The sequence below is a fragment of the Musa acuminata genome, chromosome BXJ1-6, assembly GCF_036884655.1.
Source record: "Musa acuminata AAA Group cultivar baxijiao chromosome BXJ1-6, Cavendish_Baxijiao_AAA, whole genome shotgun sequence".
In the NCBI taxonomy this organism is placed as follows: Eukaryota; Viridiplantae; Streptophyta; class Magnoliopsida; order Zingiberales; family Musaceae; genus Musa; species Musa acuminata.
This window is the reverse complement of record NC_088332.1, coordinates 14,012,222-14,028,447: the sequence shown is the minus strand read 5'-3', so window position 1 is coordinate 14,028,447 and position 16,226 is coordinate 14,012,222. Positions and strand designations below refer to the sequence as shown.

The 16,226-nt window shown below is 35.2% G+C and overlaps 2 protein-coding genes across 12 annotated transcripts; both read right to left on the bottom strand.

Annotated features, from left to right (window-relative positions):
* Positions 1 to 1,608: 1,608 nt before the first annotated feature.
* Positions 1,609 to 7,438, bottom strand: LOC135676431 (neutral/alkaline invertase 3, chloroplastic-like). The gene is made up of 8 exons (XM_065187575.1): positions 7,199 to 7,438; positions 6,786 to 7,079; positions 5,653 to 6,400; positions 4,705 to 4,870; positions 4,258 to 4,469; positions 2,974 to 3,467; positions 2,843 to 2,891; positions 1,609 to 2,198 (listed from the first exon to the last, which is right to left on the bottom strand). Exons 3-8 carry the CDS (start codon positions 6,310 to 6,312, stop codon positions 1,872 to 1,874), a joined length of 1,908 nt encoding a protein of 635 aa, XP_065043647.1. The 5' UTR covers positions 6,313 to 6,400; positions 6,786 to 7,079; positions 7,199 to 7,438; the 3' UTR covers positions 1,609 to 1,871.
* Positions 7,439 to 7,578: 140 nt separating this feature from the next.
* Positions 7,579 to 15,613, bottom strand: LOC135584085 (histone deacetylase 9-like). 11 transcript variants are annotated; one of them, XM_065187576.1, is made up of 14 exons: positions 15,485 to 15,613; positions 14,147 to 14,259; positions 13,949 to 14,066; positions 12,694 to 12,768; positions 12,406 to 12,625; positions 12,141 to 12,204; positions 10,836 to 10,928; positions 10,624 to 10,732; positions 10,278 to 10,327; positions 10,115 to 10,205; positions 9,771 to 9,841; positions 9,402 to 9,500; positions 8,265 to 8,331; positions 7,579 to 7,809 (listed from the first exon to the last, which is right to left on the bottom strand). In XM_065187576.1, exons 1-14 carry the CDS (start codon positions 15,519 to 15,521, stop codon positions 7,721 to 7,723), a joined length of 1,296 nt encoding a protein of 431 aa, XP_065043648.1. In that variant the 5' UTR covers positions 15,522 to 15,613; the 3' UTR covers positions 7,579 to 7,720. The 11 variants fall into 11 exon arrangements, with proteins under 11 accessions (XP_065043648.1, XP_065043655.1, XP_065043649.1 ...); XM_065187583.1 differs by having other exon boundaries at positions 14,203 to 14,259; positions 15,485 to 15,565; XM_065187577.1 differs by lacking the exon at positions 15,485 to 15,613 and adding an exon at positions 15,133 to 15,434.
* Positions 15,614 to 16,226: the final 613 nt, after the last annotated feature.

Sequence of the window (16,226 nt, the reverse complement as noted above, 5' to 3'; positions counted from 1 at the left end):
TATCAGTTGAAACGATAATTTATAAGAAAAAAATTAAAGTAATATGTTATTATATTATTAATAATATAAGTTGATTTTGTGATATGTTTTGAGGTCACTAATTAAGTTTTATGACCACAAAATTTTATCTCAGAACTTGGCATGGTCTGACTCAATTGCTAAGTCACTAAAAATACTTTGGAACATATCATAGTAGTTTTCTTTTCTAAGAATGACAATTACTGTTATATCTGTATGTATTATGATATAAAGTATTTGATGATTAGAGAAAAAAAGTCCAAAAATAATTAATATTAATTAAGAACTTGAGTTCTATTATATTGATTGTTGATCCATTCACATAGGACTTTAAGTGTTTGAAAGAATATATTATTATGATTGAGTTTATAATCAATCAATAAAAGATATGATAATGCATATTTAAGTAGACATTATAATTGACATTCTTACTATGTAATTAAAGTTACTTATTTCTACTATCTTATTCATATTTATGTATATACATATTATAATTTAATGTACTAACATGATTATCTTGACAAAATAAATTATATGAATTATTTTGGACTACATTAGGAATAGCTAATAATGTTATAATACATTGATGACATATAACCATTATGACTTGCATTGATAGTCAAACTTAATGTAGTATTATATTTATTAAACTTATTGACCTATTTTATAAAATTCGTGCGCATGTGTAAAATATTTTTATTGAAGTTTCAAATTCCAGTTAAATAAAATTATTTTAAAATAAACTTTTATTTTATTTATTTTAATTATAAATTTTTTTATATCTTATTAATTAATAGGTTAGGTGAAAAAATATTATATTATGTGATCTTGTTTAATTAGGTAAGATATATTAAGAATATGATTAGATTTTGATTACGATTATCAATCAAGAGAAAGGAAGTCCAATTATAATAGAATTTTTCAAGAGATGATATTGATGAGAATGACACTCGTAATTATTTATCCTAGACCCTATACTCTCGTTCAATCCATATGTTTCGTTCAGTCCATAAATAAACATAATATCATAAGAACTAAAAACATAATACGATGACACATGATATTATTAAAAGATCATATCTTCTCTTATCTCCCCTTAGTCATGTGAATCAGTCAATGAGATATTATAATTTTTTATCTTCTCCGTCTCTAATACATCGGATATAATAATCTTGTAAAAAATAAAAAGAAAGGAGAGGACGAGTCTAGATAAATATTACTATAACTTTTGAATCGAACAAGATGCATCCGTAGATCAAATAAAAACTTCTTGAGTAGCATCAAAAATCACGCATCAGAAAAACATCAGAAGATAAATCCTTAATGTTGTTACCAACACAGGATATTAAAAGAATCATACAGGCAGTTATGTTTAAGAAATGAATCAAATCATCCAAGTTACTGAAGAGCAACTTCCCATCTCTAATCAGAATCAGATCATTTGCTTGGTCCAATAATCTTCATGTAGATGCAAGGTGCCAATGCTGCCACGATGACAATAGAAGCTTTTGTGACCATATTGCCAGTGTTATAGTCAGCTTGCTGTTTCCTCAGAGAAAAATGTTAGTAATCATTGCAAAAATGAAAAGATTGATGGTATGATATAAATCTTCTATATAATCATCACAATTCATACATCATAACGACCTATGCCACCATGCCCCAAGTATGGGGAAAATAAATGCTAACATGAAGGGATTAATATGGTACAATATAATAAGATCTATCTGTATGCCACAAATGATGGGCCTTACCTATTTCATTGAATATGCTACATGAAGCTACTGCAGCAAAGCTGCTAACTATGAGTTCAGCCAACTTTCTTCCATGATTAAAATAAATTGTGCATCTTCTCAAACTATATAGGTTTTCTTTAAGACTTTCCTGCCTCGTTTCCTTCGTGGGTTGGAATCAGCCATGATATTCAAGGCATTAACAATCTCTGCATCCTCGTCATTCCAAATGTTTCTGGCAGCATCTGGTTTTTCAATCAACAGCTTTGCCACCAGGAAACCTGCAATCGACCAAGTTTGGTACAGATGAGCTTGTTTCCCAATAAATCGTGCTCGCTTGGTATCATAATATTCAGGCCACTTGTCTGCTGCTAGGCGCCTCTCTGCAACGTCAATGGCTTTTGCAGCAATTTCTGGCCTGTTCATCTTAATACATGCAACTGCAAGCTACAACAATCAAGGAAGGATAAGTCAGCCCTAGATTGTTTTTAACATTCACTAACACACCAAAAAACTGAAAAGTTGAGTTTATTCATGTGAAGATCATCTCTTGGAAACAAATGAATCAGAGCCAAATATAACTTAAGGATCTTCTCAAGTTGCAACAACTCTATTTCCACCAACAAAACAGGGTTCAAGCATTATGAAATCTCAACAGGTGGAATGTGGTTCTTAATATACCAAATTCATGAGGGCCTGATAGCAGTTGTGTGGAAATCAGGCCATAATAATGAGAGAATAGGCATTAGGAGGTTCGGCATATAGAATTACTCTTTCTATAAAATCCATCATCCAAATATCTCTGGAGACCAATCTGGCTACTTTAATGACTGTCAGTAATCTATGGATGCAAGATGTTTATTAGAGGACCCACCTTGATAATGCATAAGATACCTTCTTGATGCTATATTGTTGCCACTACAATAGGTTTTCATATTCTATTTATATGCATATCATAAATATGTACAAGATCTCAGGCTAATGCCAAGAACATCAATGCAGCCAGAACAAAAATAATCCCAAACAAACTAATGTTACCACCGAAGATTAAAAAAAAGAAACTGAAAATGTGATAGAGGTGTATTTCCTACCTGCCAGAGCAATGTTGGCCATGAACCTCCATTGTGGTATGACCAAGGCCTGCAGAAAAGTAGAATCAAAGATTAACATAAGGAACTGGAAACTCAAATGGGGAGACCTACAATGGATCTTAAGGCTTTACGTGTTTTTGGGATCACTTCCAGTAATAATTCGCCATTCCTGGCCCTCAAGAGCAGGATAACAAATCTTAAATGGCATATCTGCCACTAAATCAGACCATTTAGCCTCAATAAGATCCAAAATGGCATGTGATTGATGTGTTGTTGCCAGACTGCTTACTACAGACCACAGATTTCCTAGAGAAAAGAATCGGAAATCCATGTGAGCAGGCTGCAAGTTTCCAATGAAATAACCTCCTTTATCAGGCATCCATTCCACTAGCCATGGAGAAATTTGATCAGGGTAGATGTTAAACTTGTTCACCGCATCATAAGAATACTCTTCTTGTTTGTATCGGTAAATCTCATTAAGTTTTCTCTTGTCTACCCAATAATACTCCTGAGTATGAAATGATAATGCTATTAGCCTGTTATTCAATGCTCGAATAAGGTCAGCTGATCCATCCTCTGGTGCAAGCATCTCACGAGCACTTAAAAGTGCTGAATAGAACAGTGCCTGGCACATTCAAACCTCAGTTAAATACATCCCTGATCCATGAACTAAAATAAAATATACTGCAGCAGTTAAAGAACAATGTAAAAAAGCCCATTAGGAAGGTGCTGATATGTCATTCATTCAATACATTGAGAACTATATGTGGATATCCTTTACCAAGCATATTCCCAGAAGATTCTGACATAAATGGCTTGCCAACGTCATGTTCCTTATTTCCTCCCTTGAAAGATTTTGGGAAAAAGAAAAAGCAAATGCATAAAGGTATACAACAACAATAACAAAGCCGTAAGTCCCAACTATTTGGGGTTCGCTACATGAATCTTTAGCCACCATTGAGATATGTAAAAAGGCCATATATTTAGTTAAGTTAAGAGTATTTATATCTTTATTTATATATAGTTTTTATTAAGGTCTTTTTAGGTCTTCCTCTACCTTTACTCATACCACTAACATTAATAATTTTACTTCTTCTAGCGCATCCGAATGTCTCCTAAACATACTCATACCATCTTAAAAGATTTTCTCTCATCTTATCTTCTATTGAGACGATGCGTAATTGTTCATAAATAAAAATATTTTTTTTCCTATCTTTCCTAGTAATTCGATACATCCATCTCAGCATTCTCATTTCGACAACACAAACTTTTTGTATATATTTTCTTAATTGTTCGGCACTTAGATCCATGAAGCATTGTTGGTCTCACAACTGTCTTATAATTTTTTTTTAAATGTATTAAAGGTATAAAATCTTATATTTGAAAAATAGATGTTATAATAATAGAGGCCAAACCTGAATTTCAAGAGGGTGGCCATGAATCCCCATCCGTCGATCTATCATGCATGAACCATCTGTTACTAATAATGTTGGGAACATGTCAAAGCCGTCAGCTAGACAAAGCTTTAAAATCATCTTAATGCCCGTCTGCACATCAATTCTTTCCTGGACTGAGAGATCACCAGAACATTTTCCATAAGCTCGTAGTAGTATAATCCACCATAACCCTACAGTTGAAGATGATAGCATCTTTAACACTTGGCCAATACTTAGCACACTTGCAAAAATAAAATTGAATAAAACCCATAAAACATCCACAATAAAATAGCATACAACATAGGGCCCAACTAAAGCAAAGGGCAAAAGACCTCTTATCAACACTAAGTGCAGCATGAGACCATTAAGTACTAATGAATAATTTACAGGTAATTGTCAGCTATGCAGCACTACTTGAAAACACACCTGAATCGACTGGTGCCACACGTCCTATTGCAGCTTCTCCAAAATCAGGGTCCAAGACTTCTTCTGTGGCAGAATCATCGCCATCAAGTGGAACTGTCCTCACCTTGAAGCTAGCAGGCATCAATCCCTGGCCTGGACTGTGACAGTCCATTGTTTTCTCCCAGCTCTACATATTTAGAAACAAAATTTTAACTGAAGATATCTACAAAACAGTATATGCAACCACCAAGCACCATAATATGAATGTCCTTGTTCCTAAATTCTTAATTTACAATGTTAAACTAACTACAAGCCTATAGGATTTTTGGGTGATGCTGGAAAATTCTCAAATTTTTCTGTGAAATGTGGAACCATAAAGTCGGTCCTACAACTTCATTTTTAGATAAGTAATGAGTCCAAAACCATGCTAATATATGATGCTAGTGAAAAAATGTTGAAAGAAAAGTCACCACCAAGAGGTGCTGTGTCAAAATGATAAAGTTTCTCAACAAGAAATGGATATACTGGAAGAACTAAAAGAAAATGAAAGTGAATAAAGCAAAATAATATTCAGAGTTAATCAGATAGGTAAAATTATCAGCAAAAGTGAAATCACCCATAAAAGTCAGATTTTTACCAGAGAATACCACATCACACAGTCAGAAATCAAACTGTCGTGCTATAAGGGTGAAAAAAGGGGGAAAAAACCTGGAAAATAAGGATGTCTCGCAAAACAACAAAATGAGAATTAGGTGCTGAATAACAAAATGAAAGCAACCCTGGCACCTTTCTGAATTAAGGACTTTTGTGCTACTTTTGTCAATAGCTATTGTAAAGACTAAAGACAACATGAAACTTCTAGCTCGCTTTCTTGGTCACATATTCAGATCACGGTCATGCTAAAGCATAACCTATGGCCAACCACATACACTTCAAATCACAATCATGGATGGCAGCAGAAAGAATTACCTGTAGCTGAAGAGTGTGAAGAATGAAGTTGCGAACAATATCATATTCTCCCTTCAAAAGAAAAGCCATTCCAGAAGGTATGAAATCACGAATAAACACCTGATCATAATTTAGGCAATTGCTACTGCTATCAGATGGATCCTTTGCGGCAATTGTTCCAACAGGGCTGCCACAGTAATAAACCACAGAATCCTGTAAAAGACGCCATGCTTCATCCTCAATAGAGTTTCCTCTTGTCTTGTATGACGAATGATTGGATGCTTCATTGTTAGGCATGACAGAACCATTCTCGAAACTGATAACTTTCTGGCCATTAAGATCACCAAGGATCTGGTTTGCCTGACTCACAGACTCCGTGAACCACGTCCTATTGGCATCCCCGCTGGTCATTCCATCAGCGTCATCTACTCGCTGGCACTGGCATTTGAAAGACCGTGATCGGTCATTGATGTTCCTGACTCTGTAATCCCTGAAGCAATTATTCGACATCCTTGATACGGAACATCGTGAAACAAACGAAGAACTTCTCCTCCGGTACTTCCCGTGAGCTTTCGAGTGGACATCTAATTGTGGAGTATTTGCAAAAAAACCAGCAAAAGAATGGGCAGGTGCAGCCCCAAATATGGCATGACGAACTATTTCTGTAGTCCCCATCATCATAGAAATCCAGATAAGAACAATAGATCTGATTGATTCAATGTTACAACAAAAGCAAGCCAGTAATTATCAGTGCACACGATCCAGAGGCCTGAGTACAAGGATCACAAAGGAATGCCATTACAATCAAGAAAAGATCAATATTAGGCTCCAGGACAATAAAAATGAATCCGAAGCACAAGAAACTCCCACCATGTCAAATTAATCTCTGTTCCCTTTTATTCTGAATTAAAATAAGGATTATCGAGCCATTTGCTCTCCCGTTTCACTAGCAACCACCAATAATTGGGAGTTCACTACAAGATATTTATTCTACCGGATTCAACGATCCTCAAGAAACAAAAGTAACTACAACAAAAGCAGCAGAAGTTTCGTGGTTTGCTTGATATCGATGCATCGATCAAGGAACCTGTAAACCCTAGTCTCGCGACACGAAATGATCGACGACGATCACGGAAGAGGCGGAGGAAACTGACCTGGTGGCGAACGATCTCGGCCCAGGTGGTGGTTGGTGAAATGTATGGGGACGGCAGAGCGCTATTCCTACGCAAGCGAACTACTACCGACCCGCCTCCGCCTCGGAGATTAGACGACGAATGCAGGAAGCGAGGGCAATAAAAAGCGCGCACGCGTCTTCTAACCACCTCATAGCCTTTTGTGCAACGGGTGGAAACGGCGCCGTCAAACAGATAAGAACGAGAAGGGCGGGGCAAAAAGAAAAAATGTGATCGTGATGCAAGTGGATGCGTCCGTCATTGTCACCCAATTCACTTTCAGAAAAAAGAAAAATTAGAATACCCACTAAAGAGAATAAGAAATTAGGAAAAAGAAAAAAATCATTGTGACCATATAATTTTAGATTTTATGCAAATGGACCTCGACTGCCCACCTTGACCTGATTTGATGTGTAGGGTTCAATTGAGACTCGTCATGGCATCTACCTCGACCTGCAGCATTACTCAACACGACATGACTTCACCGTGATGATCTGAAAGCTACCACTGCTCGTGCTTGCGCTGGGAGTGAGGCCACAGGTGTTGCAGAAAGGTCCGTCATCAGCAATTTATGATCGGTCTACAGCAAAAGTAGCCACTAACCTCACGGCAAAAGAGTGTGTTTTCGGTCAGTGAAATCATATCTCATTCAAAACGTAATTTATCGAACAGATGGCATCATGTTTTTTAGAGAGAGGAGACATCACCTCGTGGCTGTGGTTAGCGTCGCCTGTGAGTCAGTAGAGGACAAGAAAGAAACACTACCAAAAACCAATAAACAAAAACTGATTCATTCATTATATACGAATACATTTTAAGTGAGTTGGACAATAAATCTATGTGCACAAATTCGTTTGCTGCCCAAAAGAAGCAAAAATGAGTATACATTGGAGAAGCATAACAAAGGCAACAAAATTTCAAGGGCCATCCTCCATGTTGTGATCATTATCGTTGTCCCCTTCGTAATACTCGTCGTCTCGCTGAATTTGCTTATCGGTGGTATGCTCTAATTAACATTTCAAAGAAGACTTAGATTGCTTCAGTGAGAGAGAAACACACACACACAAAGGAGTAACTTTTGCAAGTTAAACCTAAATTACTGAAATTATTTTAGCCTATGTATATATATATATATATATATATATATATAGTTGAAAGATAATTTTACAAAGCAAAAACATCATGGGCTTTTCTCCACACAATAACCATCACTTATACCCATAGACAAACAGGAAATTAGCTGGCATAAGGATGTGAAAAGTTAGCCGATATTTTCTACATGATAATCTATAGAATATAAAACCTTATTAAGGGACAAATTGCAGGTTAATAATTACATAAAATACTTGGATTATTAATGGCAGTTTTAAGACCAATTACTGCAAATATGAAGAAAACTAAAGAAAAATTATTGATATGGAAATGCAGCATCAAATAATACAGTAAATAATTAGCACTTACGATCAACTCGTTCATCAGGATTTTGTTCATCTTCGTCAAATTCCGGGATATAAAAATCTGGCGGAACCTGCAAAATAAATTATCTTAACAATAATTTTTTCAGTCAACAAGATGTCTCAGCTTTCTCTATGTATAGATCAATAATCCTCGATAACAAAAAAAGATATCAGTTAGCTAAGATGATTACACACTTATTTAACAGAGTCATAGCCATCTAATAAAATATTGATGGGTCTTTCAGTGTTTATGAAACTCTCTGATTTACATATCTCAAAATTCAATAATCTAGAGTAGACATAATCAGTTATCATTCTAATAACAAATAGAAGAAAAGGGACCACAAATTAGAACTCAGATACCAATTGTTATCAGAAAAGGGGAAAGAAAGTCAAGAAGAGAAGAAACTAAAAATCATAGGGACAAGCTATCATGTAGAAGAGAGAAGGCTAGATATGATGGTAGTCCTACAAACAAATATGTAACAATAAAGAAGAAAGGTTCCAAAACCAAATCTGAAACCAAAGCTCCCTTGGACAAGAATGTGGCATCTAGTGCAGTGTCAGAACTCAAATCCCCACGTGTTATAATTATAGACTCTATGAGCTTTCCTGTAGTGACCAAAATGCTGAAAAGCTAATGTCCAGAAATTGCTACTAATAAGAGACCTGCATGCTTTGTGTTTCATGTCAAATCACTGCCATACCAAGAAAGCAAACAACAATTTTATGGAGGTTACCTCAACCCTCATTGTGTACATGCCAAGGTCAATTTGGCCACTAGGTTTCAACCATAATGAAGCAGATCGTCACCTGTGTTCTTCTAGTAACACATTACAAGTATTGATAACAAATGCAAAGAGAAGGAAATTTATCAAATCGGTTTATTTGAAAACCTATTTTTTGCTGTAAGTTTCCAGCAGTATAAATATCACAACTTTCCTTACAGTTTATTATTTAAGTTGCAATTAAGAATCCTACATCTACTAAGGATCCACCACTACAATAAACATGCAGATCGTCACTTCTCTTCATTGTTGAAAATTTTATGATGTTAAACCCACTGACGTCAAGGAAGAAACTGGCAAAGAATCACTGGAAAAGCTACAGAATTATATAAAGATGAGAAACAGAGACTGACCTCCTGCATTTGAACCCCAGGAGCATGTTGTATGCACCGTAAACTTTCTAGAACTTGCACCTTGATTGTGCTAAGATATGACTTGCTATTCAAGTTCTCCTGTTCCGGAAAGTAAACTGAACAGATTAGAAGTGGTGAATACCCATGGCTCCTTGATATATATAGCCTACAACACTTAGAATGACATATACTGATTGGTAGAGAGTCAAACAGAATATCTGAGATCCAACTAATTGACACAAAGCTCTGGTTCTTGTCTAATGGTATGTGATTGACTAAAGAAAGACAATCATGGTACTAGCATCACAAAATTCTAAATGGCATGGGTTACTTTAAAAAGACATAGAGACTACGCAGAAAAGCACCTACCATATTGCCATTCGGGATTTTTAAAGTATAATCTGGTGCAAAGTACTTGATATACTCGTTTTCTGGAATTTCTGTAAGCAACAAAATTTAAAAACTTGGATAATGTCTTAGTAGCAAAGTGAACATTGAATAAACAGAACTTAGAAGCAAGTAGATCCAATAAAAGTTCTTAAAAGTGCAGATCCAGCAATGAAAAAAATGAAAGACCAAAACAAAAGCAACTGCAAATTAAATTCATGCCGGTTAGCCACTTCATATAAAGAGATCAAGGATAGCCACTTTTCCTTGATACATCTTCTACTCAAGTTCCAAAGCATTATGTTCAACTAAATCCATTCCCATACCATTTGGAAGATCTGCATCTAACAAAACACCAGTTTCAACAGTCCAGCAGCGAGCAACATTTTCTTTTGTGTATCCTCCACCACCAGTAACCTGCAGAAGAAGAAATATTTTGATACTTAAACCATGTTCAGTCTAACATATCTATCTAGCTTTGACACTTACCAACAGAGGCAAATTGAATTTCTTCACAAATTTTACACATTCAGAATGTCCTGTTAGCAACCAACAAATGAGCAATAAATAGATATGCAAAATTAAATTGTAGAAATATAAACTCAACAACGAATGTAGGATCACAATCCTATTTGTGACTCTGATATATTCCTTGTGATCTGAAAGTTAAATTTATGATACACATTTGCAATTTATATACAAGAGGTACTTGCAACATCACCTAAAACAATTCAATACCAATGAAAATTTTAGCTAAAAATATCAAAACTACAGAGTCGTGTGAGCTCATTGTACATAAAAGAAAGAGACATAACATTATAAAAAGATTTAACACCTTCAATGGAGAGATTGAAACAGCCTAAGCGGTCACCCGCAAGTGAATCAGCTCCACATTGAAGAACAATTACACCTGGTAGATATGTTTCAACAACCTTGGCAATAATCTACACAAATGAACAATGCAAGAAAGTGACTTATTAACAATGAAGATAAATAATTGACCTAGATATAACTAATTGAATTTGTATATGCTTGCTCGTGTCTTACCGTTTTGAATAGTCGAGTAAAACTAGCATCATCTATTCCATCCTTGAGTGGGACATTAATGGCATAATATTTCCCTTCTCTTTCACCTATATCCTTGAATCAATACATTCTTATCAATCTCAAAATGCCACAAATATTTATCCAGAAAGAGATATTAAGAAGCAAAGTTACAAATGCAAAATTAACATATGGAGATAATTTAAAAGTAGCACAGAAACGGATAGGAAATTTTTTCAGGATTGACACAACATCACAGTACAACATATACCACAAAACTCAGGAATTTTATTGCAATTAAGGATGAGAAAGAGCATCTGCAAAATGCATTAATCTATTAGCAGACAGCTCTTTTTCAGAGTTCAAAATTAGAACATGTAGCTAAGAGTCTTTATCTTCCTCTCCAAAATTTCAACAAAAACGCTACCTTTAAACTTTCTACTCTTTTCTACAATGGAGCAAGGATGAATCTAGTCCAATAAACAATCCACAAAAAAACCCATATTCAATTTACTTCATAAGGGATATCTTCCAACAGATTCCCATTAATTAGAAATGTGTATTTTCTTCTTCCAAATCATTAATTAGACAGTCTGTAACTAGATATGAGTATTTTCTTCTTCCAAATCATTCTGTCATAAAATGCATGTTGTCAGGTAGATGAGCACATGTGCACATGCACACAAAAGAGACCATGGATCCAATCGTGCAATCAAATTATGCTAGCATATGAGATAATTGTAATGTTGGCACCCAACAAAATCTAGAACTCTAGACAACACGTCACTACAAGTTCAAGTCCCAAAACCTACTGGGAGAAAGAAAAATGAAAGTTTATCCTTAAGAAAGATGCCACCAATGATATTGGAAAACTATTTACCATGAACATGTGTTGAAATTTGAATACCTAAAGAAACCTACAATGGTTACTAAATAGCAAATCTAGCAAACAGAAACTGAATATCTCCATGATGGATAAAAACAGAGTTACTACATTCTGCCATCTAGCCCCAGATTAATGCCTTTTGTTCATTTCCTTGGATCCTCCCATTGCTTGTACATGCAGTGCTCTCAGAGAAAATAAAGTAGGGGGCGGATGAAATATGTAATTATCATTGTCATCCTAGTCCATGATCTCTCCTTCGAAGCAAATCTTTAAGTCGAGATTTTGTTACTGATTTATGTGAAGAAACTAATATATCATGATGTCTACGGTACAAAGGCATAGACATACATATCACACAAGATAAACATTTGGAAGAAAACTTGTGCATATAGTCAGCATAGTAAACAACCAAGAAAAATTACCTTAACATCGCCAGTTCCTGGGAAGAACATATCACCATATTTATGGAAACTCACAGTCATTACCCTGATAAGAGTGTAAACAGTTAAATACTTTTGTTGTTTACTATGAGAAAACATATAAACACTTCAGGAATGCATGTCAAAATATTGATTATGTAATCATAATATAGTTGCCAAAGGGATTTTGTCAAGAATAAATACTAAAGTCATAAATTTATACTCAAGTTTACTAATATTGAACTGAAAAGTAAAATAAGTTGATTGCCTGTCTGTGAAATAAAAGGCTTCTTCAACGCCATCACCATGATGAACATCTATATCAATATAAAGAACACGGGCATGATACTTAAGAAGTTCCAGAATTCCCAAGACTAAGTCATTGATATAGCAGAAGCCTGATGCCGCAGACTTTTTTGCATGATGTAAGCCACCAGACCAATTTATAGCGATATCGCAGAGTTGATGGTTCAACCTTCGTGCAGCATCTACACAAAAAATTGAATCAGTTTAAGAAAAATTCAATTTATTAAAAGTTCAAAACAATGAATGTTACCAATTGTGCCACCAGCATACATTTGGCAGAACTCGAAAAGATTCTCAAAGACAGGGCAGTCTTCTCCAAGGTTATCTGAGAGAGGACATTGAACAGAGTTGAAACATCTGTCAGGAAAACTTAATGAAACAGAGTTCAAGATAAGACTACTGAAAATTTTCTCTTGATGAAAATTGGTGCACGAATTGAGCAAAAGAACATATTTCTAATACAGAATAAAGAATACTTCTTATCCAACCAAGTAAAGAAGTTAGGCAAGTATCATCCACTAGGGAAATAAATTAGCGTATCTGATGTTCCTAAATGTCATGACTATCACGTAAACTGAAGTGCATGACACTTTCAGCCATGTAGAACAATGTAGAGATATATTAAACGTATAAGCTTAGATAACAAAGTGACTCGAAGGATTAGACATGGTGATGCAATGCACCATCAAACAACAATGGTGATGCATTTTATTTTAGTATCACGTCAAGCAAAATGATATCGTGAGATGATAATAATTCATCTCTGCATTTTATTTTAGTATCACATCAAACAAAATGATATCGTGAGCTGATAATAATTCATCTCTTTTGTTTTAAGAAGTATGCATATTGGTTTCCATCTAATTTCACAAGTGACTGGATAATGTCAAAAAGATTGTTCGACCCAACACTTGTCACATTCATTTCAACAATTAGGTTCAATATTTTCAGTGACCAATTCAGTTTTTCTTAGGGATCATAATCGGCAAGTCTCTTTAATAATTCCCAAGACCTTCCAGAAAATGATTTTCCAAGTTCTACTAGAATTTAAACATGTTTCCAAGGAAACAAAGGATATTCCCTTGCTGTCAGCCCTTAGTGCATAACCATTATAGCTTACCTTACATCTTAGACCCTTTCTGTCAAAATGAAAAACTCCGTAACCTGATTTCACTGCTAACTAAGGCAACCAACAAAGCTTTAATATGATTCTAGGAAGTTTACTAGTGCTAACTGGTTATCACAAACCAAATTTAGGATTTTTTTTCCCATACTGTTATTATACAATTCATGGAAATACAACATATGGTGCAAATTATTGCTAATGGTTAAAAGTTATTATGCTTAACCAAGCTGGAAGTGACGTTCACCTTACAGTTGCACAAACATGGCAAAACCAATATTTCATGAAACAAAAGTTATAAATCATTATTTAAATTGTACAAAAATATTTAAAAATTTGTATAAAATAAACTTCAAGATACATGAATTTCATTCTGTCATACATCTAGCTAACTCATCAGCGAACAAATGTTGTGTATTAGGGCTTATCCGGTGCAAAAATTCCACGTAATCTGCTGAATGAAATTGGGCAAGCTCCACGGGGTATGCCTTGTGTGGCCGCTGCAAATGATATGTTATAAATAAAAACTCTATGTTCTTAAAGAAATACCAGAACCTGGAAAAGGACTACCAAGACTAACATATATCTCCATCTTCTTGTAAAGACCATATGAAAGCACAAGATGGTGTGTCATACACAAACGATGTGGTTTCATTGGATGATTTGGTCCAAAATATACATTCCCAACATCTCCTGCAAATTTGGTACATGAAAATTACAAAAAATATTAACTTCAAGAAATCTAGAAGAAAATTTCAAAAGGTCAAAACACAACTTTTAATTGCCTATATTATATATAAATGGCTGATCATAATAAGGCATAACTAACTGAACAAGTTTACACAGATCAATTTAAAGCATGACCTCATGCTTAACCCCCTAGTTATTTATCTAGCACAAAGATTGTGTTTACAGATCTTAGAAGTTCAGCAAAGGTCAAAGAACAACTTGAGAAAAAGCAGAGTTTAAAGTACGACAGAAGACATGATAGATCGAATACCCCCCTATATGAAGCCTTGACGTCGGCATTTATGTTAATGTGTTCTAGCCTCACCTTATTCTGTTGGAATTAATCATGATTTGATCACTCCCTACATGCTTAACAGCAAGTTTCCTCTTTCAATAACGATACAAGATTCTCTAGAGGATTCTAAACTATGAGTGTTTACATATTTGTTTCTCGATGGAGTGAAACAGACGAGATTGAATCTTCATATTTAGCATCCCTGATAGCATATACTAGTAATCCAAGACATAGAACTATCATAAATCAAAATGAGGAACCGAAATTGTGTTCCAAGGAGGGTAGAGGGGTCCACGTAACTATGACCTTCACCAAGTGCTAAAGCCAGCATTATGTGTTTGTGTTCTAGCCATAACCCTAGTTTGATTGAACTAGTCACGACAGAAACGAGTTGCTAATTTAAATCATGTATCCATAACTCTTCCCCTTATGCTCTTCGCATTAGGAATCAAGAAAGCTCCATACAGATTTCCAAACGGAGGCAACTCCCTAGCGAGAGGAGTTTAACGTTAACAAGGGATTATCCAGCTCTATAATATCACCTTCAGCACCCGGCCGGCACTTATCGGAGGGTTGGCATCCGTTCCACAAGCTGGTGCGTGAAAACCAATGCAATTTTGACACGGCGACTTCTCGACTCGTTTGACTTGTGTGTGAGATGGGCGAGACGATATCAAGAAACCAGGGACAACACCTCGAGAGTGAAAATCATGATGAAAACGATTCATTTCGGTAGAAATAAGGTACAGCAATGAGGGCAAATCAACGCACCACGCTATGGAAACCGGAGAAATAGAAACCATTTAGGGTTTACTAATTTTGATCGTTCAAAGAAGCATTATTTTTGGAGGATGAAAGATGAGGAGGAGGAGGAGGAGGAAGAGAGGAGACTACCGTCGTAGAAGTACGCGATCCGTTCTTTGGGCGGCATCTCACTCGACGGCTCGTCGGAGGACGCTCGCCGCCGAAAAGAAATCTTTCGAGCTCGTAGTCGCGAAGACGAGCCTTCGAATAAGGTCGAACTTTTCACCGGTCGATATGAAATCAGGTCCATCAAACTTGAAGGAGACTTGATACGATCTAACGGTAACGGTATGACTTTTAGATTCGTGAGCAAATCTGACGATGGAAAATATCGGTCCGCGACTCCGCCTCTGTCCGTACAAGCGTTCGGCCTTCCACAATATTGATAAATAAATAAATATATATATATAATAAATAACTGCATAAACTTGATAATGTGAATTTTAGGTACCAAAAGTATAGATAAATAGATTTGGATTATGTAGTAAGGGAGGGAATGTTTTAATGAGATAATTGATTTATTAATTTATTAATTTTAAAGTATTTATATATGTATTATATTCTTTTGAGTTCATTATAATTAGAATATTATAATAAATAATTTGTGCATGATTTAATATAATAAAAATAATTTATAACCAACCATTTAGTATGGTGGTGCGTTTCATTCATTATCATAAATTAAGAGTAAGGGATTGATATAAGCTATCTTTTTGTGGGATAAAAAAATAAGATGTGAATGTGTATGCTGTTATTTTCCATTAAAGAAATGGATGTTCATTCTATTGCTGAATGAGCCACCAAAGCGTTATCATATGTTGATCCAACAACA